The following is a 26,647-nucleotide window of genomic DNA, read 5'->3' as shown; positions in this document are numbered from 1 at the left end:
GCTGCGCGTGCACAGCTACTGAGAACTAACGCGAAACATGGCAACTATAGACATGTAAGTACTCGACAACTCACTGCATTTCTTTGTTCTTCTTTTGACAAAGAAATGTGGTCAAGTTCTTATAAACTGGCACTTTAGCAGCATCAATGCTAATCTCTTCCTCCATAACTGCACCAGCTCTTGCTGCTGCGCCTGAAAATACTGCCCCTTCTCGCTGATTGGTCCTGCCACTTTCTAACCAGGCCCAAACAGTTCAGATAGGAGCTTTGCAAGATGGATTTGCCATTGAAAAACAAGGAAATGGGCGTATCCATCTGCTTTGCAAGGTTACAGGGAATGGATACTGATGAAGAATCTGCACTATGTCTCCTTCAGGAACACTTCAATCACAGGCAGGAACTCTAAAGGCCCTTGCACACCAGAGGTGTTTTCTTGTGCCAGTAATTTGCCCAGTGTGCATAGAGAAAATTCGCCTCTGAATTATTCACATTTTTGTCAGGTTTAACCACATCATTGTTAATGCACAAAGGCCCTAAATCAGTGGATAACTTCACTCATAATGCAAATGTGTTTCACATTAAAGACGACAACACTCCCTCGCAAACATGAGCAAAACAACCCCAGCAGGAATCACTGTGCAGCAGGCAACATCCAAACTCAACTAAATACAAATAAAACACATCTAAACACTCTGCCCAAGAGCATGATGGGGAACGCTGTCCACTCATCAGCCCAGATTTGTAATGGCTTTGGATGGAGTGTAGAAAAGCTGACACTTTATAGAGTTGAACTAACACTGGTCAATCAAGACTGTCAAATAACTTCACACGGAAGTTTAAATGACACTTTGAGAGTTAAAATCAACTCTGAAATGTTTTACCCTGAATATTAACACTCCAGTTGTTGCTGTGTACAGCAGATGTTTTAGGATGTGATGTGGAATCATTCTCTCTCTATATATTACTGTGTAGTCAACAGAGGTGGAAATTACAATATTATTGTACTCAAGTTATAGTGCAATTACTCTGGTTACAATTTATTTAAGTAAAAGTACTGGTCTAAAAATCTACTGAAGTAAAAGTAAAAGAATGTTTAATTTAAAGTCGACTTTAATTACAAAGCACTGAGTAGCTACTAAGAAGTTGTACAGTAACACATTATCTTTCCTTCTCCAACCAGGTTGTTCAGGTAAAGTCACACCTCTATAATAAAGTTAAATTCACAGCAAAAATTAGCAGTGTTAATTAAACTCATTTAGATTTAAAACTTTAACAGTGTCTGAATTGATATATCTATATATCTATATCTATATCTATATCACAAAATGCCAGACAAAGGATTCAGATGCAGACACAAAACACCGGTAAAAGTTCAAATCCGTTTAATGGAGGCAAGGTTTGGTACACAGGAGGTCAGTATCTCAGGCAAAAGTACAGAAACGACAGGCAAACTCAGAAAACTAAGGTCAAAACACCAGGAATCTATCAGGAAATAAGGCTCGAAAGTAATGCACACTAGGAGTAGAACAAGGCGATCTCGCACAGAGGTATGAAGGAGAGGGAAGACAACAAGACGGGGATCACCAGGTGCAGCCACTCAGAGGTGATTACAGATGCAGGGAACGGGAAAGACTGGAAACATGAGGCAAAAAATAAACTTAATTAACTCAACCAGGGGATGTGACAATATAGTTTATCTACATGTTTGAAAGGGGTAAATATTTTACAATATGACAGAGCATCAGTCACTCTTGGAAATCTGTGGTAAGGTAGATCTCCTCTGGAAAAAACGAAGCAGAGAGTCAACCTCATAGCTAGGCAATAATACAGACGAAGAACACTATGCGTCCTTTAGTAACACCTAAAGTCACAGGAGGGAACTCTAAAGGCCCTTTCCCACCAGAGGCATTTTTTGTGCTAATAATTTGCCCAATGTGCATAAAGAGACACATCAAAGTTCGTCTCTGAATCATTCACATTTCGTGGCATTTAATTTTGTCATCCTTGATGTGAAAAGGCTCTAGCTCAGTGGATAACTTCAATCATGGTGCAAATATTTCTTACATAAACGGAAAACCAATAATTCCTCCGAAACATGAGGAAAGAACCCCAGCTGGGATCACTGCACAACAGACAACATCCAAACTCAACAAAACCCCCAAAAACCAAATCCAAACATTCTGCCCAAGAGCATGATGGGAAACCCTGTCCACACGTCTGCCCATATTTGAAATAGCTGCGGATGGAGACCATTTCACACAAAATGGAGTTAAAACTAGAAAAGCACTCGGAGAGCGCAGACCTCCACCATTAGCCCTTTCTCCAGATAGTGAAGAATCCTTTAAGAAATTCCTGGATCCGTCCCCATGTGCCCGCCACCACGGTATTTGCCAATTACTCCCTCCCCAGTGGGGTGGAAACATAGTGAGGCAAAGCATTGGCTTTGCTATGTGTGAACTGTCATGGTGGAAGCATTGCCTGCCAGTCCCAGCAGATGCACTGACAGTCTCACCCATGGTCTCACTGGACAACTGGAAGTCATGGCAGAGGGTGAATATTCCTCTATTCCTCCCAGCATTGTGAGTATTCTCGCTACAATTCACTCCTTCTCTCTGTTACGCTCCGACTCGTCTCCTCGACTGGGCGTGCGTCTTTCAAACTCTATAAACTCCAAAACTTTGAATAGAAACACCCAAAATGCTGCTGGGATTGAAGTTACTCATGTCCGCCATCTCCTGGTGTAAAGTGGGAACAGCGCAGACCTCTGCCATTAGCCCTATCTCCCAATAGTATGGAATCCTTTAAAAAATTCCTGGATCCAGACGGTGATCTGAATCACTCCCAAAATCTAATCAGTTCTTCCTTATGCCATTTCTGACATTTTCTGAAAATGTCATGAAAATCCATCCATAACTTTTTGAGTTATGTTGCTAAAAACCAAACAAACTAACAAACTAACTAACAAACAATCTCACCCGATCACATAACCTCCTTGTCGGAGGTTAATTAAACTTTGGGGGTAGCAACTCTAAAATGTTTAACCCTGTTATATCAAACTCCAGTTTTTGCTTTGTTCAACAGCTGTTTTAGGATGTGATGTGGAATCATACTCTTGCAATGTACTACTGTGTAGTCAACAGAGATGGAAAAAGTACAAGAGTATTGTGCTTTAGAGTAGAGTACAGTTATGGTTGAAACTTACATAAGTAGAAGTAAAGTACTTATTTCAAAATGCTCATAAAAGTAAAGTACCCTAAAAATTACTCAGTTAAAGTCATTTTTTCTACCCCTGCTCACGGATATCTCGTTCCCACTAAATACATGGGCATTTTGTGGCATATTAAAAAAACTAAAGAAAGAGGTTTTGCATCAACAACTATGTAGACTTTGAGGCCTCTTTAAGTTAACATAGCTTGTGGCTCTTTTACCCAATGTCATTCTCCACTCTCCCCCTCTATCCACTATCTTATCTGCAAAAAATCATAAAAGACCACTAAATTAAAAATCTTGAAAAAAAATCTCTTGCAGATGGTGTTGTGTGGGTTACTGCTTGTATACATAAAGGCATATTATCATCTCAAAATAGACTGGTTTATAAATGTCAACATGCAAACACAAACTGTTGCACTGGCTGAAAGAAAATGAACACAAACCATACTAGCATAACATTTGTTTGATTAACTATGGTCTCATTTAGGTTGAAGGTGGGGTATGGTCCAGGGTGTGAGGGATAAATCACTCTTGTGTGTGGGTCCTTAGCTGGCTCAGCTGTTCTTAGATACTAAAAGGGTGCTCCAAAGAAAAAGGGATTGGCACTGCTGCACTAGGATCTCAACATAACCATGCCTATCTTCCCTGCTGTCCAACATGGTCACTTCTAGATTCAAAATAACAAGAAGATAATGGCCAACGTGAGGAAAACAGGAATCAAAGATGGTGTTTTTTAGGCTTGTACAATCTTATTCCAGCTAATTTGTTGTTTTTTTTTTAATTCCCCTTCCTTGAGGCATTGCGTTCATGATAAGATGGTAAATACTGTGCGTCATAGCTTATAAATAAACTGCCTGTGCATGCATTCAGTATGTTGTTTTTGCATACTCAAGTACCCAACAGAAACATGAAAAAAGAAAATACGTACACCCTTAAGGAATTCCAGTCGTTTAATTTCCCGTTTAATTTTGGAAAAAGCACATCTGTTTCCTTGTTCCTCCTTCAGACATACTTATACCCTCCGTTTATTTTCTCCGCACAGCTCTGGAGAAATAACAACATAAATTATACCGAACACTCTCAAAAAACAAAGGAGTTTTAATTAAAGTGGGCATGAGCTACAGCCGGAGGTGTTAGCTGTCAATCACTGAAGAATAAACCATAATTTATATTTGCCTACACTGCTCATTGTTCAGTCTCTCTCATACTGAGGCGTCTGTTCTTCTCTCTCAGGGTGTTGAAGGTGTTCCTGTCCCGCACGGCTCAGAGGACGCCCTACATGACGAGCTGGAGGGTGCTGCGGCTGCTCCTTGTGATCCTACTGGTGGTGCTGTGGTTCCTGGTAGCCTGGACCTCCGCCGTGTGCCAGAACCCGGAGCTGAGCCGGGCTCTGATTGGAGCAGGCCTTACCCCCGAGGGTCTGCAGTTCAGCATGTGTCTGCTGGACCGCTGGGACTACATGATGGCTGTCGGTAAGTGTGTTTCTGTAGATGTTACTGATGCAGAGTGACAGGACAAGTGAGGAAACTTTGATCCATCTCACACCTCAGTGTGAGGAGATCTTGGGCTTGGAGCTTCTACAGGTGGCGTTAAAGACAAAGTTTTAGATTAGAAACTTTGTGAAAAAAAAATCATACAAGGTTAGGTGGGAAAACAGATGAGCAGCACCAGAGATACTTTGAACATAATGCTTGTATTGTGCATTAAATACAATCCCCTCCAAAAGTATTGGAACATTGAGGCCAGTTCCTTTATTTTTGCTGTGGACTGAAAACATTTGTGTTTGACATGAAAAGATGAATATGAGACAAGAGATGGCCACATTAGCCCCCCTAGGCTCTCCCATGCAGTCCCCAGAGAATTAATACATCTAGAAAATTTGAGAAGGAAAGAACACGGCAAGCTTTTGTTAAATTTTTTTCCCCTGAAATTTAGATAAAACCTTCAACATTATCAAACAAGAAGCATACAAGTATAATATCCCTGTAGTTTGGTATGGTAAATGCATAATTAATAATAATAATAACTTTATTTATAAAGCACTTTTAAAAATAAGGGTTTACAAAGTGCTTTGACATGCAGAAAAACAAAGCAGCAGAACCCAGCAAAATCATAAGAGTATTGGTATCCCATGACGTCACCAGAACTGAGAAACCTAAGAAATCATTAGAACAAGATGTCCTGAGATATCACAAGAGCTAGGAAATCACGAGACATCGTAAGAACCCATAGTACCCGGCCAACACAGGAACCCAACCACAAAAACCTGAGACCAAAGGGACTGAAGTTTTAAAAGGCAAGTAAAAGAGAAGCAATAAGAACTAAAAACATTAATAGAGGTAAAATCCTAAAGTAAAAACAAATGTAAACGAATAAGTCTGGGGAAGGAAAATGCCAAAATGATACATGCATCAAGAGGGTGAAAGCAAAAACCAGTAAGAACTGCCTACATTAAAACTCAAGATCATGGATATAAGAAAGCAAAACAATAAGAGGAGTAAGAGATATTAAAACATGAATAAGAAGAATAAAAGATAAAAACAAGCTAAAGATCAGAAGTGGTAATGAATTAATAATAACAATAACAACAACAGTAAAATAGTAAAAGTAATGGTAAAAAATATGAAGATGAAAAGTTTGAACGATGAGTAAAGGAATAAAAGGAGTAGGAGACGACATCACATAAAAGCAAGTCTATAAAAATTAGTTTTTTTCTCCTCAGGTAGGTCGTTTCAAAGTCGAGGGGCCCTGATGGAAAAGGCCCTGTCACTTTTAGTTACAAGTCTCGACTCTGTAACGACCAGGAGGCCCCCACCCAAGGATCTCAGGGTGAGGGCTGGCTCATAGGGGGTTAAAAGTTCTGTTACATATATTGGAGCCAGACCCTTTAGTGCTTTTAAAGTAATGAGAAAAATCTTAAAATCAATTCTAAAACTAACTGGAAGCCAATGTAAAGATGCTAGAATAGGGGTGATGTGATGTCGTCTGTTAAAACCAGTTAGAAGCCTAGCTGCTGCATTCTGGACAAGTTGGAGGCGTTGTCATTTTTATCATGATTAAAGCTGATTATTTTCAATCAGTTTCTCATGTAAGGCTCTTTTGTGCAATTGCCCTTTCTGAGAATCTACGCAGTAGATCTGTTTCTTATGTTTTTAGCCAATCATGACACAGCATATTGGCATCAACCTAAGTGATGGACATAATGAGGGCCCCAGAAATATGTAGCTAGAATATTTCAATCGCCCCCTTAGATTGATCTCACTGTTAAGGGCTTAAAGTTGCATTAATTTTGGAAGATAAGGACAATGATTTACAAGAATATCCTAATTAGACAACAATATTAATTTCATTTTAGTTTAAGTCAATGACTGGCTCCCACAGCATCTGTCAAGAAAAAGCTGGCCCTTATGTGGAGAGAGTTGATGACCCCTGAAGTAGACCCTTCTATTGGATTGATAAAAAATATCAGGTTGAATTTAGCACGCGTTTTTATTTTAAAAAAGACTTCACTCACAAGGTTTTACAAATAAAGATAAAGTCTTGACAAGCCGTCAGCTAAAAAGAAATCATGAAATACTCACTGTTTTTTATTTTGTACTGAAAGGTATGAAATGATTTCTCTGTCATGTTTACTATTGTTGCTTATAAAAATGATGATTATTTTACACGTCTTTGGCGATATGCTTTCTGATGTAATCTCGGTGTAATATTGCAACATATTTTACAGAGTATTGCGTGTAGTTTTTCATCTTCCTCTTGAGATCCAAACCACTACCAGATGACAGAATCAGTCCTGTTTACTTCAGACCAAATCATCCGTCTTCATCTCAAACTTCTGTCTTTTAACACCACTAACTTGTCTTGGCTCTGTGTTCATACTTTCCGCTTGCCCCCCTCCCTTTCCTTCTGTTATAAAAAAGAGCATTCACGAAGGAGAGTTCTCTGGATGGGCAGGGGAGCGAGCTCTCTGCTCTGAGTGAGGGTGAGGAGACTGCGGTAGAAGTGAAGCTCTAGGGGGACTTCATTCAAGTTAGACTGAACATTTGTGCAAAGTTTGAAGAAAATCCTTCAAATCATTCTTGATCTATTGTGTTCTCAAGAATGGACCAGACAGACGTATACATGGACAACCTGAAAGCAGAAATGCTCAGAGTCAGACACTTCAGCAGCCTTCCTATCAATGCACCCTGAAGTACACTCTCCATCACTGCAGCAGAGAAACAGCAGGGGGTCAGCCAGGAGAAATTTATTTTTCTTTTGCTAAGCCTTCTTACAGAGCATAAAATTCCTTCAGTTTTTGTTTTGTATCCCACATAAAGGTTAATTAAAAAGACATACTCTCACTGGCCACTTTATTAGGTACACCATGCCAATACCAGGTTGGACCATTGATTGTTTTCGTTACTTCTTTGATTCTTTGTGGCATAGTTTCACCAAGGTGTTGGAAACATTCCTCAGAGATTTTGGTCCATTTTGACATGATAGCATCATGCAGATTTGTCGGCTGCACATCCATGATGTGAATCTCTTGTTCAACCACCTGCCAAAGGTGCTCTATTGATTGAGATCTGTGACTATGAAGGCCATTGAAGTACAGTGGACTCATTGTCATGTTCAAGACACCATAGAGATGATTAGAGCTTTGTGACATGATGCATTTTCAGCTGGAAGTAGCCATCAGAAGATGGGTGGACTGTGGTCATGAAAGGATGGACATGGTCAGAAATAATACTCAGGTAGGCTGTGGTGTTTAAATTATGTTCAGTTGGTACTAAAGGGCCCAAAGTGTGCCAAGAAAATACTCCCCACATTATTACACCAGCAGCCTGAACTGTTGCTACAAGGCAGGATGGATCCATGATTTCATGTGTTTACGCCAGATTCTGACCCTACCATCTGAATGTCACAGCTGAAATCGAGACTTATCAGACCAGGCAACGTTTTTCCATTCTTCTATCGTCTAATTTTGGTGAACTGTAGCCTCAGTTTCCTCGTCTTAGCTGGCAGGAGTGGCAGCCGGTCCCCACCCATCTGCTTCAAGATTCGACATGTGCACTCAGAGATGGTATTCTCTGAGTGGTTATTCGAGTTACTGTTGCCTTTCTTTCATCCAGAGCCAGTCTGCCCACTCCCGTCTGACTTCTGACATCAAAAAGGCACTTTCGTCCACACAACTGCCACTTACTGGATTTTCTTTTTTTTTGTCCATTCTCTGTGAACCCTAGAGATGGTAGTGTGTTAAAATCCCAGTAGATCAGCAGTCTGTAAAATACTCAGACCAGTACTCTCCTCCACATTCTGATGCTCGGTTTGAAATTCAGCAAGTTGTCTTGACCAGGTCTACATGCTGAAATGCATTGAGTTGCTGCCATGTGATTGGCTGAGAGCTATTTGTGTTAACAAGCAGGTGAACAGGTGTACCTAATAAAGCAGCTGGTATATGTATATGTGTATGTGTATGAAATTTTCATTTTTTTAAAAATATTTTTTATTGAGATTTTTAAATTTGTCAACAGAATGAGGAAATAAATTTGAAAGAAGACAAACAAAACAACAAAAAAGGGATTGGAAGACCTTTAACTACACTGCATCACTAGCACAGTATTATGTCTCAAAAAGAGAAAGGTAAGCAGTAAATTATACATTTTTCACTGTTAAGGAACTCTACAATATCGACCAAGATGATCCAAAAAAAGGCTGCCAGATATTGAAAAATTTGTTGAGGCTGTCCATCACGCCACACTGTATCTTCTCCATGTGTAGTACACCAGTTAGTCAGTCAGTCAGGTTGTAAACTGGGGCACAGTGTCCAATTTCCAGAGATTTAGTATCAGAGAGAACAAAAAGTGACTCACTGCCATCAAAAAACAACATAGATTTTAATTGTTTCACTAGTTAACCCCTAAAAAGGCATATGCATGCTCTTCTTATCTAAAGACCTTTGTATACACTACTTAACTTCTTTATTGTGGTTTTAGTCAATATTTTCAAATTCGAAATCTAATTTTGGCAGCCTCGGAGCAGATAAAGGCTCGCGCCCCACCTAAGATCTTCAGCGCAACCCTGGGGGGTCCACAGAGAGACTATGATTTTGTAAGGACTATGACTTTGCTATCTCTGGGTCAGGTTTAAACACCTGTTAAAAACCTGTTGAATATCTCAACCAATAATTATACAGTCTTGGACATGCCCATAAAAGGTGGGACAGAGAGCCCTCAGCAGATTTGCAACAATCACATAACGAAGAAATGGTAAGAAAAATTGTGTGCAATTTAGATTTTGAATAATGAAGCCAGCGTATCACTTTAAATTGAATCAACTAATATCTGTGTAGTATTTAGTTATTAAAATTAAAGGACTGAATTTTATTTTAAACACGAGAAATTCTATAGAGACAGAGAAGAAAGTTGTTGACTTGAGGCATCTCTAAAATCAGGTTTTGGATGAGTAGTGGCATCACACAGACTGAGCTGTGAGTGTTTAAAAGCCTGCAGGCTTCAGTGCAGCCTGGTCAAAGGTAAACAGTCTGCACACCATGGAAAATAATGAACACAGAGAGGCAAACAGTGAATCTCCAACCTCACAGAATTGAGCTGTCAATAATGTAGCTGCCCCTTATCCATCTCATCCGTTCCAATGATGCAGGTCTCTTTACGGACACTTAGGGTGTAGCCAGAAAATAGACTGCGCACAAACAGAGAGGTGTGTTTGAAGTTTGGAATTTATATCAAGCAGTTGAGGTCGGTGCATTCAAAGTTTAAGTGACAAAATAATGTCTGGAGGTTCTTTATTTGGCTGAGGTATGATAAATAAGATTTGAGCTGTAATGCTCTCTAATAACCCTGAAATGCACATTTAAAACCCTCTTTGTGTTGATTGTGTTGATGGTAATGTTGTTCCCTTCACCTTTACCTGTTATATTTAGGCACACAATTATTCTCCCTAATGAACTACAGAATTTAACAATGATACTGCACATTACCTTAACATGGAGGATAATCTGATGAAGAGGATGTACAATCTAACGCTCCACTGGCAGTGAAGCTGAACACCAAAGAGGGTGAGGGTGCCTCATTTATTTTGATTAACCTTTAGCACAAGCTTCTCCATTAGGACTTTACAGAGGATAATCTCACCTGGACAACAATCTATCATAGAAAACATGCTCTATGGAAGATAAGAAAACATGTGAGAGTGAATCAGATAGCAGATGTTAACCACACACTGCAGGCTTTCCAATCCAAACTTTGAATGATTACTCACTGTGTAGCTGTTGTACTGCGGCTACAGGACGCTCACCTTGAATGCTCATACACCGCTCTGCTCTCAGCCTGCATACTTCATAGCCTTCTATATTACACCCACACCTCATGGAGTTCTTTATATTCATTCACAAATATCTATGGATGGAAGCCCCGATGATGAAAGTGAGTCCCCTAGAATCACCTGTTTAAACTAATCCCTCTATAAGAGAGGCTCCCACACTCATGCAAAGCCATACAAAGGACCCCCTGTTAGCAGTCATTCCCAATAGGGACCCCCCTTTTGCAAGTTCACTGTATGTTATGTCGGCAAGTGTGAAAGGAAGAAATTTCTCAGTGTATTTATCATTGGCTTTTTAGTCCCCAAGATTTTTTCTGTTATTATTTACTCATTGAAATCAATATGTTTGCAAGAAAAAGAGCACAGAGATTTAATTTTTTCCCTCTAATTTAATTTGGTCCCATCCTGCTGGTTTCAACACAGTTTTCAGCACTGGAGTAATATTTCTAACTATCAGGTTTTATTGAAAAATTGTGGGATTTTCCATGGCTTAGAGAAAGTGTGAAGGATGGCTGACTTGTTGCAGCATAGTCTGACACTACATAATGTGTTAAAGAATAATATAAAAGAAGTAAACCATCCTTATATGTGGTCCAAGCTCTAAAACTAAAGTGTTAAACTTGTAAGAATTCAATTGAAATAAATAGTCACTTCTGTCATTGCCAAGGACCCCCTTAAAAAAGAGATGCTGCAATTCAAGGGGCTACCCTTCTATGCATTCAAATTCACTTCACCATGTAGTTTTAGTGTTTTAACAAAGGTTTATATGTAGTGTATGTGCAGTTGAGCGCTGCCATTAAAAGGCCCAATTTAAGTGAAAATTGTCCTGCTATTGCTCCTGACACTTTGTGTGGCAGCTAGTCAAGAAACAGAGCTCAGCTGATCCTCCGTGACTGTTTGAACCTACAATGACCAACGCCCACTCCCTCCCCTCGCCGTTTGCCGGTCGGTGGATTCAAGATAAGAAATCCTCACACTGTGTAGTGCAGCAGTTTTCATTTTAACTGCAATAGAAAATGAAGGAATGAGGATGTGACACACATGCATGAATATTTGATACAAAGTGCTGTTGAATGCATGTTTGAGCCGAGCCTGGACAAGATAAACTATGTAAGCAATGATATCCAGTGAAAGAAGATTAATAGTTAAAGCTTTTCAAAAATGACCTGCAGTCTTTGCATTTTCAATTTTTCCATACAGTCTGCTGTTAAAGTTATTAGATATAAATTGGGGGTTTTCATCTGCATATTATTAGCTCATGAATGCCCTATGTTGTACACAAAAGGACATTCTCAAAGAAACATTTCTTGTGCATGTTAATTTTTCCAGATAAATATTACCAGGAAACGGCACACAAATATCCATAAAGGGTCCAAGTTTGGTTTCTTAAAGGTCACATATTTTACCGTTTTAAGACACATTTATATTGGTCTCAGAGGTCCCCAAAACATGCCTGTGAAGTTTGTAGCTGAATAAATACTCCAGTATTTGATTTTGGAAGTCTAAAAAACCCCTCTGTCAGGGCGCTGGTGGCTAAGTGGTAAAGGTGCACCCCATGTACGCCGACAGTTCGAATCTGGCCTGAGTCCCTTTATCGCATGTCTCTCCCCCACTCTTGTCCCTGTTTCCGACTCTATCCATTATCCTCTTCTATCAAATAAATGCCCAAAAATGCCCAAAAATAAACCTTAAAAAAAAACAAAAAAAAAAACAAAAACAAAACCTTCTGTTTTAGCCCTACTCAGCGGCTGTGTCTGTGGCTTTAAATATGGAGCTGTCTGACCCCGCCCCTCTCAGGAAATGGATGGGGCTTAATGGATGAGGGCGGGACTTTCTTCCAAGCAGGGAGGGCCAAGCAAACCTCGGGGCGGTGCTAACTCCCCACATGACATCATGAGGGGAAAATCTAGGACCGCTTGTTTGAGCACACACTTTTGGAAAGGGTGGGGGGGGGTTCCTTTTTTCTGATTCTTGGGGGGATTGTGGACAGGCCAGGGGCACATATTTTTGTTAGAAAAGCCTGAAAAACTGTATTTTGCATAATTTTTTCCTTTAATTCAATCTGTACCTCTGCCAGATAAAATAAATAAACTCTATCCATTCTTCTCTGACCCCATCTGTGAGGCTTAAAACTCCCCAAAAAACCTCTTTGTGGAAAGTTGCAGGTAATATCTCCAAAGTACCCTGTGAGTACAGCGATAGCCTTGCTTTTGTGTGATACAGTAGCTTCTTAATGACTGTGTCTCGAAGCAGGAGGCAGTGATGGGCACCTCGCTGAAGCCGCTCTGACAGCAGGGAGACTAATCCTGTTTGGAAAGCGGGAGAGGACAGATCCCTGAGAGGAGCTTTTTCTGTGTCTAAGAGCTGACAGACAGACAGGCAGGCAGAAAAAGAGAAAGACAGGAGGAAGAAGAGTGAAGCGTGTGAAGGATGAAGCTTGCAGGGATGTGGGCAGCGATGCAGAACCAGCAGAAGAAGAGGAGGGAGGGGAGGACAGTTAAGGACACTTTAGAGACAAAAAAGAAGATGAAAGGAGCATCTTCAGAGGATAAAACAGAACTTTTAATGGAGTTCAACATGCACAGCACAATTATCCTTCTGTTTTTTAATCTCTGCACGTCCTTGTGTTTTTGCATGTATGCTAGCCACAAGCACACATGCATTTTATTTTAATTTTCTTTGTCTTTTTCTGAGCTAAGTTGGTAAGTTACTACAAGGAAATGTAACATAACCAGATGCGGTATTAGCTCCTGTTTTATACTCAGCCCAAAAAATGTAAAGCTTGGAGCCACCAGTTTTCAGTTAAGACACCAACATGAGCGTACATGTAAGCCACTGGTTCCCAAACCAAGACCCAGAGTAAAAAAGGGATACACTAATGTCAAAAAATCAAGATTGATTTGCATTTTTTCAGTGATGAAACACTGAAAAAAAGACCTTGGTATAAAGTATTTCATCAGGGTTTTATTATGATTTCAATTCACTTGTGCAAATCCAATTTTGAGAGCCTCTATGCCAGTGATACTCGACCTTGTCTGAGTCATGAGCAACACTAACAAAAAACTGAAGAGCCACAACCCTAAGGAACGAAATGTGCATTAAAGTCCTTATAAAGTGATTTTAAAAAGTCTTATTTTAAGTTTGTTGTATGACAGGTCACTGTGGTATGAACCACCAGGCCAGATTTCAGTCATGAAAAACAACTCTAAGTTTATAAGATTAAGCTTCAAAATCATAAAAAATGAGATAGTAAAATCTGCTCCAGGATGGTGGGGGTGTGTCATTTGAATGAGCTGAAGCCCCACCCACTACTGAGAAATACAATCCTCTCACATTTAAAACATGCTTCTAATCAGAGCACAGCTCCTTGCTGGAGCAGAGATACAGAATTGGGGATTAAATTGACTGTTTTCTGGCACAAATCTCTCTGTTATGATACATTTAATGACCTGTAGGCTACTGTGCCTGACGGATTTGGGAAATTTACCTCACAGTGAACAAAAACACAACATGTAGCTGGCTGTTAACTCTCAATGAAGTGACATCAGCTAAACAGGACTGTTCTGAGATTTACTGCTTAATGATTTTACATCACTGTAGCTGTCATCGGCTCCTACATTTGCCCTGTTTAATAAAACTAATCCAGGAAAGAGGTGAGCAACTTTCTAACAGTCCAAATAAAAAAACCAGTCACACATAGATCTCAGTGTTTTCACATGTTTACAGCAACCTTTTCAAACATATTTAGAGTGCTAAGACAAAAAGTTTGGATTTCACTTCACAGGGACTTTAAGAAATGAAAAGCATGATGTATGCAGATGGAGATTGTGGATTCAGGTCAGGTATGGGAGTAAATACCAGTTACGCTTCGCCATCCTTGGTCCTGTACTGCTCTGGCCTCCTGATGGCCATCCTCCAGGCTTGTCCCATGCCCCATCTCTCCATACTGCCACCATTCACAGACATAGATTCAGTGGCAGCATCCAAGGCATCCCCAAATGCCTGGTTCTTTGTTTTGGCCCAGGAGATGGGCATACCCAACGTTTCGGCCTCCTGACTCAGCAAGTTAAGAGCATCATTAGTAAAGACCTGGACATCGCTAAATGACTCCACAGTTCCTGTCTGTTACCTGCCCCATTATCCAGTCTATACAGGTACTGAAGACTGTAGGGACCCTTCCTCACCAGAAACAACTGGGAAGAAGGCCTATATTCCCATAATGTTCTGTTAATAACAGTCCAACTCAATCTATGCCTTTCATTGTAATGCTAATCTGTTGCTGAAGATTAAGAAAAGATTTTTTTTTTAACTCCCAATCTTCTGCTTCCATGCTAACATTGTTATCAGAATCTCCTGTTATTTCATTTCAGTCACGTTGATACCACACTATAAAGCCAGAGGGCAGCTGGCTTCCCTGACTAATCACTGTTTGGCAGTGTCATGACCATGGTCTCATCTGATTGATTGATTTTTTTTAAACAAAGGGAGGTCAATCAACAGGCTCCCTCTGAGACAACACAGAAATTACTTCTGGTTTGACCGAGGACTGAATACAAAAGAGACCTTGGATGCACTTATGGTGACTGATTATGTTGATCTAAAGACAACAGGCAGTTGTTTTTCTCTCCAACAACCAATCGATCGGTGGGTGTACTTTTAGTCAGCTTTTTCTTTGGTTGATTACTGCCCTATTGTCAGAGTGATGCACGGATTTTAGTCTTTTAACCATGGATGGGGCAAATGGTGTGAGAATATTAAAGAAAGCTGATGTGTTCTGTACTTTTTAGTTTATAAAGCATCTGTGGTTCAGCTTAGAGGCCTTTAATATCACAGTATAAACAATTTAAGGAGCTAAAATGGAGGACTGGAAACTCAAAGCTCAACTCGCGCTTGGAGTTTGGTAACTGCACATCAACACTGGTGTGTATCATTGTGTGTGTTTGACAAATAAGCCGAGACTGAGGGATCCCTGTTATTCTCTCTGACAGACAGTGTGAACATGCTGGTGTGAAGGACAGGAAGTACCCTGTGGAGCTGCTTTGGAGGATTCTTACAGCTCAGCTGCTTGTGAAAATGTATTCTGTGGTTTTCCTGTATTTCCACTTGTACTGATGCAATAACACATGTCCTCCTAGAAAATGAATAAATGCTTCTATTTGTCTTGAAATGCAGAGAAAGCATAGCCAATGCAAAACACAATCCACAATGTCAACAATAGGCAGCTCATTTGAATCAACAATTAATCTGCATTAGTCTGAATTGTTCTCCTTTCTCTCACACAAACAGCCTTCCATGCACCCCTATTCAGAGGCTAAGTAGCGTGTAATGAGTGATGATTTATAGACTCAGCCTGGTCATGAATATTGATGCTGTGTAATCACTGTAAGTACTTTATAGACTTGTGCAAACACAGAGTTGGCGTTCACTTCACTGTATGCTAGCAAGCAAAGCAAGTGTGTAGCTCTAAATGTACGCTTTGGTTTGGCTGACTTCATTGCATATGCATTACATATAGGTATCCTTTAATGATTCATAATGATCTTTTATTGCTATGGACCGACAAACAACATCAGGCAAATTTAGAGCAGATAAGTTTCAAATCAGCTGGTTATCATTGTAATAAAGCTTTCAATAAATTCAGATCCTCTACCTGTGGAGCATTTAATGAAGCACTTTCCTTCGAGCAAATATAAAGTAAAGCCTGATGAGTTTTCCAGGGTACAAAAAAAGATTTAAAGATTTAGGTGTATATAAGATATGGCTCACATTACTGAAGGAATGACCATACTGGACTGCAAACTCTTTATTTTTGTCCTCAAAGTACGGATGTCCATTTACTCTCCATTTGTAGCTCTATTTTTCAAGTCAGTCCACTGTCAAATTTTGTTTTAGCTTAATGCTTTAAAACAGGGGTGCCGGATTCTGAATTTAGGTGTAGCCTGAAAGCCTAAAAGGGTCAACATTTAACCATAAAATGTCGACCTTTATTTTCAGCAGTAATACAGTAGGTTACACTGATGATAAATGATTTTGATATTAAAAGTGAAAATGACTCTTTTATAGGCTCAAAATATGAAAATAAATGTTGAAATAATATTTTTAAAAGACAACTATATGAAATAGAAAGCTACAACCATGTTTTCACATCAAAATATTAGATAAGATTTAAAATGATGAGCTTTAGAAGGTCAAAATAAGAGTTCAAGTTTTTAATTTTGAGTCTGAAATTTCAAAATATAGTATCAAAAGTCAATGTTGGGAGTTGAAATGGTAAAAACTTGAAATAAAATTTGAAATAGTTAAAAAAAGGTCAAAATATGACTTCAAATTTAAAATTGTGAACCTTAAAGGTCAAAATGTAATATAAAAGTCAGAATTATTAGTTTAAGTCATAATTTCGAGATGCAAAATTGAAAATATGAAATGAAAAAACCAATGTATTTATTTTCCACATCTTGGCTTTTTTTTCCAAATTATTGTTAGTCTTTACTTTTTCATTTTTTAAAGACTTAACATGATTATTTTGAATCATCAAAGTTAAATTTACATTTTTATACTGGAGGAGATCTGCAGACCTCATACCAGTGGGCAGAGTTAATTTCATCGACTAAAAACTATGACTAAAAATGTTCGTCGACAGTCTTTTTTCCATGATAAAAACTAGACTAAGACTAACCAAAAATAGATCTGTGATGACTAAAAATGACAAAAAGTAAGTTTAGTTTTCTTTAAGATGACTAAGACTAGACTAAAATGTAATCTAGTTTTTGTTGGACATTTAAAATCCATGATATTTCTCCACTGTGGGTAAATCTGTCAAAATGTAATGCATCTGTAGCTATTCTACCTCTCAGCTGTAGAGAGCAGGGACCCCAGGTTTGGCAGAGTGCATAGAATACACTACCATGATTTGGTACCGGATTTATGTAAGAGATTAAATGCTTGGACTAAAAGTAAAGACTAAAATGTGAGGACTTTTCATGGACTAAAGCTGAACTCAAATGGTTTTTGTTTTTGTCGTCTAAAACTAGACTAAAACTAAAATGGATAAAAATGAATAAAATGTGACTAAAACTAAAAGACATTTTATCTGAAGACTAAGACTAAAATTTTAAAAAGCTGCCAAAATTAACACTGCCAGTGGGCTTGTTATAATGAAAACCTGATACTATCTTGCAGGCCGGGTGTACGGCAGGCCAGATTTGGCCCCCAGGCCTTGAGTTTGACACCCCTGCTCTAAAAGTACTAAAGTAAAACCATGCTTTTACAAAACCCCAAATTTCCAGCCTCCATAACCATGCATGTTAATGTTTATGTGAGTCTGAGGGCTGTCGTCTTCATAATCATGGTAATGCTACACTCTAAGTTGACTGGTGTGAGGTCAGGGACTGCCGGCTCCTCTTTGTAGGGTCCTCACTATTCACAGTGGTAGTGCCATAACTACAGCCTCATCTGCTTGGATATGATTTCTTTTTCCCAACAAGAGATACCATCTTCATCTCACTCCCTCAAGGACATTAGAGAAGTGGAATAGTTCACTGCCATACACACAGGCACCACTCGAGATTAAAAAGGTGCCGTTTCGCTCGATTTATAAAGAGAAACGGGGAGATTAGGCTGCAGCACGGAGAAATAGCCAAAACTGCTGAAAAAAAAGCATTTTAGTGCTAACAACTAGGGATCCCTCGCTTTCCAAGTCCACTGGGAGAAACACCAATGACAGTAACATGATGACTGCAGTGGAGTTTGAAAAGACAGTCAGATGTTTAGTGCTACATTGAAAGCTTAAAAAAAAACATCTTGTGAGATTTCCTACAGGAATATTGTCATGGTGTGAATAACATCTGCAAGGATCCTCTCCATCACATTTAGAATGATTAAAATTGATTTTTGCTGCTGATATGTTTAATAGTCCCATTCACATGGCTGATTTAGGTGATAATGAGCTACCACATATCTAATGCTATATATTCTTTGATGTGTTAATTACTGTGAAAACACCCTTTGGTTTTTAATCTATTCACTGTGAACTGCTGCGTGGATGTATGTGAGATAAAAGACAGTGAACATGAAAACATGTGGGGAGCTGCTAATTGAAATAATTCCATTCAACACTGTTGCTGTGAAGTTGATTGTCTCTGTGCCTGTTTGTGACTAAAAGAATAGCTGTGTATCACTGAACTGACACTGTGCAGGATTCCCACACTAGGTCAGAGCAACAGTGATCAATGCCATGCATGTAAAGCAGGCTAAACAAATGTTCAAAGGAATTTTTCAACTTTAGAAGATTACATTTTGGCAAAGTTGGTTGAGAGGATCGATCTTACTTTCATGTCTGAGAAAGTGTGGACATGGAGATGAGAGGTCATTGGCCTAGCTTGGCATACATCAGCTAGCTGGACTGTGTTCAAATAAAAGCTTTAAAGTGCCCTTGAGGACAAGTCTCCCAGACCCGAGACAAAACTGTCCCTCAGGTTCCCCTCCTCCCACATCCCCTCCCTCAGTGCTCCAAATGATGGCAGCCAAAACTGACCTTGAGTCTAAAAATGCAACCCTAAGATGACTCTGCTCTTATTTCTTTAAGGTATTTTAGAGCAAGCAAAATATTTTCAGTTTGGTTCCCATGATCTGCACGTTTGTGATGAAACACCGCCTCCCTGCATCTATAAAACAGCCTGAATGAATAGTGGGGTCTTCTCTCTACCTCCACATGGTTGGACGGGGACAGGGAGGGCTCACTTCCATCCCTTCATTCAGTTTCTATACTGCTTATCCTGGGCTGTGGCGGGGCTAGGGCCTACCCCTGCTGTCATTGGGCGAGAAGCAGGGTATACCCTAGACTGGTCGCCAGTCAATCACAGGGCTGACATGTAGAGACAGACAGGCACGCTCACATTCACATCTACGACCAATTTTTAGAGGGACAGCTCACTTGAAAAAACAAAACACAAGAAATGTATGAACACAGAGCTGATAACAACAAACCTAGGGCCATCTCTCTTCCCCCACAAGGTGGACAGGGTTGATAAATTGAAAAAAAAAGTATTAAACATGTCTTAGCCTCTGTTCAAAACAGAATTACACTTAAGTTAAACCTGTCCTGTCCAAGTAAATAAAAAGCAAATCCAGGGCCATTTCTCTTCCCCTACATACTGTCAGGGCTAATTGTAGGACACGGAAGGGTTCTGACACAAAAATCATGGATGAAACATGTATGAGGCTCTGATTGAAACAGAAACAAACTGATAACACAGTTCTAACAAAAACAAACCTATCACCATCCCTCTTCTCCAACATAATGGCAGATTACAGTTGGAGAAGAGGGGTTCCCAAACGAAAAAATGGAAGTCATACGTCTGAGCCTGTGATGACAAGGAAAAACAAACTGGAGGGAGCAGTCCTGTCAATGTGAACACAGAGCTGATAACAACAAACCTCTAACCTTCTCACTTCTGTACATGGTAGATGTAACAGTTGGACAGGGAGGCGTTTAGACTAAAAAACATGTATGAAACATGTTCAAGCCTCTGGATGTTTCTGTGAACACAGAGCTGATAACAACAATCTCGGGTCTGTATCTATTTTTCGCAGACTGCAAGGCTAAAAATAGACATGGAAGGGTTAACTTAAAAAGAATAAATGTATCAGACATGTTTGAGTCTTTTATTGAAACAAAAACAAACTGGAGGAAGCTTTCCCATCTTTGTGAACATAGAGCTGGTAACAACAAACCTGAAGGGAGTTTGACTTTACTCCCTGTTTAAGAAGTCTCTCCATCATGGTAGCTTTGTGCTCAAATATGCAACAAAACCTTTGGTTTGTGCAACATTAATGTTGCACAAACCAAAGGTTTGGTTGATGTCCATACTAAAAACACTTACAAACAAAGGGACTTTATTAATTGTAACACCACTTTTGTCATATACCATTTGTTTTGTCCATGTGAGGAAGGTTTTTTTCTACATAGGACGTACAAAAACACGCATGAGAGATCGTCTGGCTGAGCATAAGTATGCCATTAGAATCAGGAATCAGGATAACCCTATGGCCAGACACTTTAATGAATCCCACAATGCCAACGATTCTTTATTGCACATTGAAGGTATTGAACATGTAAAACCTTTAGTCAGAGGAGGGGACAGAATCCAGAAGCTCAATAAGAGGGAACCTTTCTGGATCCATCAGCTGGATGCCTTACAACATCCTGGTTTGAATGATGATTTTGACCTATCATGTTTTTTGTAATGTATTTTAGTGTGTTTTGCTGTTTCTTACAGTTTTTGTGTTATTGTTTATGATTTGTGTTACTTTTTATTGTCATTGTTGTTTGGGTTCATTCTGTGTTCTCATGTGTTTGCTGATTACTCTGTAACAGGCCTCACCTGCTTTGTCTTTTCTCTGAGTCTGTGGTTGCCTCTAATTGATCATCACTGTGATTGGGAGAGGCCAATGCCTGATCAGCGAGTCCTGTGTGAAGACTCTCACCTGATTTCTCTTCTCCCTGATTCATGTGACTGCCTTCTTTGGCTGTAGTCCACATTGAGTTGTGACCACACCATAAATGTTTGTTAGCCCTGAAGAAGACCGGTTTGGTCGAAACATGTTGGCTTTTTAATGATTTGGCCATTATAATAAAGGCTTTTTAGTATTTCCTTCCTCATTTGCACATTTTTTTGTTTGGAGTGCCTGGTTTTCTCCTCCTTTTTGGACACGTTTTTTTCCCCCCTGGTTTCCAAGAGCACCCAATTTTGGTTTATTATTGAAGCACCTCAATCATACTGAGCAGCCAGTCAACCTCCTTCTTTTGCTGTTTCAAATAAATGCTTGGCACCTTGTGTAATTTTGTAAATAAAGGCCCTGGTTATTATTTGGGGGTTTATGATATGCAACTGTAAGTTCTCTTTTCTGACATGAAAATCCCATGCTACTTTCTTAAACATTCATTATCATATGTATCGTTCAGTTTAAATTAGCCGTGAAAAATGCAAATACAGGCTGTTTTTCAATGTGCTGTGTGCCTCCTTTCTTTACACCATGGCAGTAGTTAACTGGCATTAAAAATGACAATATGGGAATGAATAGGCTTTTCACTGGAGCTGTCGTTAATGTTGGTCATACTCAAAAGTTAATTTCCATCTGATTAAAATCCAGTTCAAATCTCCTCACAGGAGCTTTAAATGAGAGTTATGGAGTCTTTTAGTCCCGATCTGACTGCCAGATATTTGACACTGGAGACCCACAGAGTAGCAAAGCCTGACAGACTGTTTTTGGCAGGGAGTTCAAACCCTTGAAAAACATCTTAATTTTTACTTTTCAGTTTTAGCTTTTTTATGTATTCAGCATTAGTGATGGTTTGTAATTAATGAGCTAAAGTGCTGCTGATGGGCATGTTTTCTAACTTTAGACAAAGCCAAATTAGTTATTCCCTATGTGCAATGTCTTTATGTGAGGCTAAGCTGAAGGCCTTCAAGCTGAACCTTTGTACTGAACTCAGAAACACTAGTTTGTGGCGGTCTTTTCACTGCGCTCACATAAGCCTTTATCAAAGATTCACTCTTAAAAATTTCTGGAGGATTTCAGAGAGGCTGCCTCTGAAATCTTCCTGAGTTGGATGATCAAAAATGCATCACACAGCAGGAGACTTTCCCTGTCAGATGGTGGGGTGCCTCACGAAGCAGGACATGATGTACGAAGAAGGATGCAAAAATGACAAACGAAGCAAGAGAGTCTGACAGTGACATGGCAGTTTTACCCTTTTTTATGTGGGGTTGATTACATTTACAGCATCATTTAATGAGAGGAAAATATAAGTACAAAGCTGTTTCCAGGCATGTGGATTTATAAATGGAGCCATTTTTAGCTTTTTGCTCTGTAAGTCCAAACTATACATTTCCAGCTGGTTGGCAGCGTTGGTGATTACTCGTCATATTGTGTAATAAGAGCCCCTTGGTGGTATAGTATTAGACATATTAGGCTTTTAAAATTCAAAAGTTTGTAGTCTTTTAACTCTCCAAGTGACCTCTTTGTGTTCTGTTTCTGTGTTTCCAGCGGAGTTCCTGTTCCTGCTGTGGGGTGTTTATCTCTGCTACGCCGTCCGCACCGTACCCTCTGCTTTCCATGAGCCACGCTACATGGCAGTGGCCATCTACAACGAGCTCCTGCTGTCAGCCATCTTCCACATCATCAGGTGAGGAAGGGAAACTGGAGGGAAAATATTAGAAGAAGACCGGCTACAGTTACATTCACAGTACAACACTTTATTTAAAACAGCTCACTGAAAAGTCTTTGCCCAAACTGCTGGAGGAAAAATCTGACTTTTAAAGAAACTTTTATTAGAATCAATAAAAGTCAAGCAAGAATTAAACCAGAGAAGTTTGTCTATGTGAGCACAGCATTCTGCAGAAAAGCAGTTAAGGGTGTCTGTTAAGTCTGACAGCATCTGACACAACTGCTCAGTGAAGCTGACAAATATATACAAGGCAAGAATGTATGTGTCGATTTCTAGCACAAAGGCACTCAAACAGTCACCTGACCTTTTTCAGCTGGGAGACAATCTTGTCGCTTTTAGGAAGGCGAAGAGATGAGATTCTGCTGTATGCTGCATTCTCAAGCTTTAAATAGCATTTTAAAGTTCACAGAAAGATGCAGTAGATTCCTCTCTGGATGCCCACTCCTGAAGGACACTTACAGAAAGCAATCTTTTTTTGGGTCGCTGAAGTCTACATCACTGCAGTCCTGACCTTAAGACTTGAAAGCACCATGACAATGACTGGATGAAGTTATTCTCATAGAACAGTTATTTAGCTCTGTTTAGAACTGATTTATGTCAAAATAGAGACAGAGGGCAGGCACAAAAAACAATGGCTGTGTTAGCAGAACAAAATGATGGAACTTTTTTGAGTTCCTTTAATATCCTAACACATTAGTCCCTAAGGACAAAAATGTCCACTTCCCAAAAACTGCTGTAAAAATAATGTGTATTTTTTCCACTTTAAACAAGTCAGTCTTTTAAAACTACTTTGGCCTGAAAAAAAATCAAATATTAATGATTTTTTGGGGGTTTAACTCTCTAAATGCCAGTATGTTTACATAACTCCACTGTTTTCGACAGAACAAAATCACAGAAACTCCAATGAATTACACACACGCTTTTTTACACACACACCATTATCGATCATCAATAGTGGCATAGGCTTATTATTTCAATAGCAAGGCACCCTCGCAGAAAAGTGTTAAAAAATGGGGGTTTTGCTGCATGCTTTAAATGGGAAAAGTTGAAAGGTAGTAGTCCCAGATGAAATCTTAACATAATTTAATGCATTAGTTTATGTTTTCAATGAGACACTTTTTGTCCTTAGGAGTAAATGTGTCGTTGTTTTGTAGCTTAGCCATTTTAGGCTTATCAAGGAACTGAGATAAGTCTAAAAAAGTTTAAAAATGAATAACCTCTGGCAAATTTGAGCTATACTCATTCAACACAGCCAAAATGGCTTAAAAAAAAAACTGAATGGCACAAAATGTACCTAGGATCTCTTAAAGACCCTGTAAAGTAAAATCCAAAGTTTTTGTCTTAACACACTAATTATGTTGAAATATGGTTGCTGTAAACTTGTGAAAACACTGAGATCTAAATGTGACTGAATTCTGGATTTAAACTGTTAGAAAGTTTGTCACCTCTTTCCTGGCTTGGTTTCATGTTGGCGGGGACAATATGTGGGTTCAATGATGTCATGAGCCCACAGTGGGAATGACCCCGCCCCTCTAACACTACAATATAAAATCACAGAGCAGTTCATCTCAGTACAGTCTGTTGTTAGCTGATGTCACTGCCTTTATTGAAAGTTTTTTTGTTCATTGAGCGGTAAATTTGCCAAATCTATCAGCCACAGTGGTCTATGGATCATTTAAAGCATCATAACAGAGATTTTACCCAGAAAGAAAACTTTGTCTCTTCTTCTAAGGTCAACAAAAGGTCGAGAGGCAGGCTAATAGTGTAAGTGTCCTCAATTTATATTCTAGCATTTTTTAATTTGGGAGGATCTTATTTCTCCTTAGTGGGCGTGGCTTCATCTCATTCAACAGACACGCCAACACCATCCTGGAGCAGATTTTATTGCCTCATTTTTCCAGATTTTAAAGCTTAATTTTATACTTACAAATTTTTTATTTGACTGAGAATTGACCTGGAGGTTCATAACACAGCGACCTATAAGGTAACAAACCTAAATAAAATCTGTTTTCACTTTATAGGGTCTTTAATGGGGGCAGCGAAATGTGGGAATGGCCCCGCCCCCCTAACACTACAATATAAAATCACAGAGCAGTTCATCTCAGTACAGTCTGCTGTTAGCTGATGTCACTGCTTTTATTGAAAGGTAACAGTCAGTTGAATGCTTTTTTTTTTGTTTATTGAGAGGTAAATATGCCAAATCTATCAGCCACACTATGGATCATAATAAGAGAGGTCTGGCCATGTGGCTGCACTCTGATTATAAGGTCAATGTAAGGTCAAGGTGCAGGCTAATGGCGTGAGTGCTTTCCTCCATTCAGATTGTATCATTTTTTAAATTTGAGAGGATCGTATTTCTCCTGAGTGGGCGTGGCTTCAGCTCATTCAACAGACACACCCACACCATCCTGGAGCAGATTTTACTGTCTCATTTTTCATGATTTTGACACCTAATTTTATAAACTTAGAGATGTTTAATCTTACTGAAATTTGACCTGGGGGTTATAACACAGTGATACTACAAACCTAAATGCAGATTTATTTTCACTGTACAGGATCTTTAAGGGTTAAGTTATTGTGATACTAAACTTGGTATTAGCATCAAGTTCAGATTAGAACTTTTAATATCATGTCAACACTTACTTATGTCACAGAAAGCCTAGTTGAATAATGGCTTTCCTCCAGCAGATGCAGACAGTAGAATCCCTATGAAAGTAGAGCTGAAGAGCACAAGAGCAGCTAGAATAGATTATAAGGTCAGCAGCATGTTATGAGTTATTCATGCTGACTTTATTGCTGCAAGTCAAGTATAAAGTTTGATCCACTATGATTGTGACACTGTTTTTTTTCCCCTCAGAACTAAAACAGCATTTAGAGTCTTGCGAAGACTGGGCAAAAAATAGCAAAAGTTGCATGTTTTATTAAAAAAAATGTATTTCTGTTATGTTTACAGAAAGACAGAACACTAAAAAGAAGGGGTATTAAAAAAATGAAACAAAGCTTAAACTGTGGAACAACAGCCCATCTTTCTGTATGAACGTCTTTGTGACAGTAATGAGAATCTAGCCCGAACAATGGCAGGAGGCTTAGAGGACTCCACCTCCTACTGCAGCTCGAGCTTGTTGTTTAATCATAACCACGGAGATGTTCTCCTGTTTGAGCAGGCATTACAAGTGCTGAACATGTCAGATGAAAGGCGGGGAGTTCAGCCGTCCTCTTCATCAGGCAGAAAACAGAGTCAGCTGAGCGCTTGTGTAAGCCAGTTGAAAGGAAGTAAATAAAAAATGTCTTCCCCAGGCAGAAACAGCAGATCCACTGTGCCAGAGCCCAAAATAAGCTCCCTATGTGCTGTAACTGTCTGTCTGCCTTTATATCACACTCACAGAGGTGGAAATTACATAATGTACTCAATTAAACAACTCCCTGAGTATTTTACAGAGTTAATGTCATAAATTAGCTCGGAAATACATTGACTGTGGCTCTTTGAATGTTTTCCTTCATTCTACATGGGTAACACATCTTTGGAGGGACATTTTTTTATCAAGAACCACCACAAACCCACCAGTTTCACTGTGCTCCTTTACAGTTAACATGCTAAGTTTATTTATTTTATTTTACATATATTATTATTTACTGTCACTTTTAGGTGCAGCCCCAATTCCAGAAAAGTTGGGACACCATGTAAAATTCAAATTAAACAGAATGCAATGATTGGAGTTCTGAAGGTGGATGGAAAGGAAATGAAATAGCTAAAAATATGGGGGTGTTTGTTTGTTTGCAGACACTGCACTGTGGCCTGAAAGACCTCTCTGGCTGTAAGAGATGCGAGCAGTGGACACAGATTAGTCACTGAATTTTATCATCATGTTCATGTTGATGGGTCAAA

At 39.3% G+C, this 26,647-nt stretch overlaps 1 protein-coding gene across 1 annotated transcript in view; it reads left to right on the top strand.

Moving 5' to 3' along the window:
- Window positions 1–26,647, top strand: part of LOC121520660 (probable G-protein coupled receptor 158) — a 149,543-nt gene that overhangs the window by 103,393 nt on the left and 19,503 nt on the right. Inside the window, exons 7-8 of the mRNA XM_041804218.1 lie at window positions 4,443–4,681; window positions 22,581–22,719. Coding sequence (XP_041660152.1) covers window positions 4,443–4,681; window positions 22,581–22,719 — 378 coding nt within the window. The remainder of the gene's footprint in view (window positions 1–4,442; window positions 4,682–22,580; window positions 22,720–26,647) is intronic.

The sequence above is a fragment of the Cheilinus undulatus genome, linkage group 13 (genome assembly GCF_018320785.1).
Source record: "Cheilinus undulatus linkage group 13, ASM1832078v1, whole genome shotgun sequence".
In the NCBI taxonomy this organism is placed as follows: Eukaryota; Metazoa; Chordata; class Actinopteri; order Labriformes; family Labridae; genus Cheilinus; species Cheilinus undulatus.
This window is presented reverse-complemented; position numbering and strand designations above follow the sequence as displayed.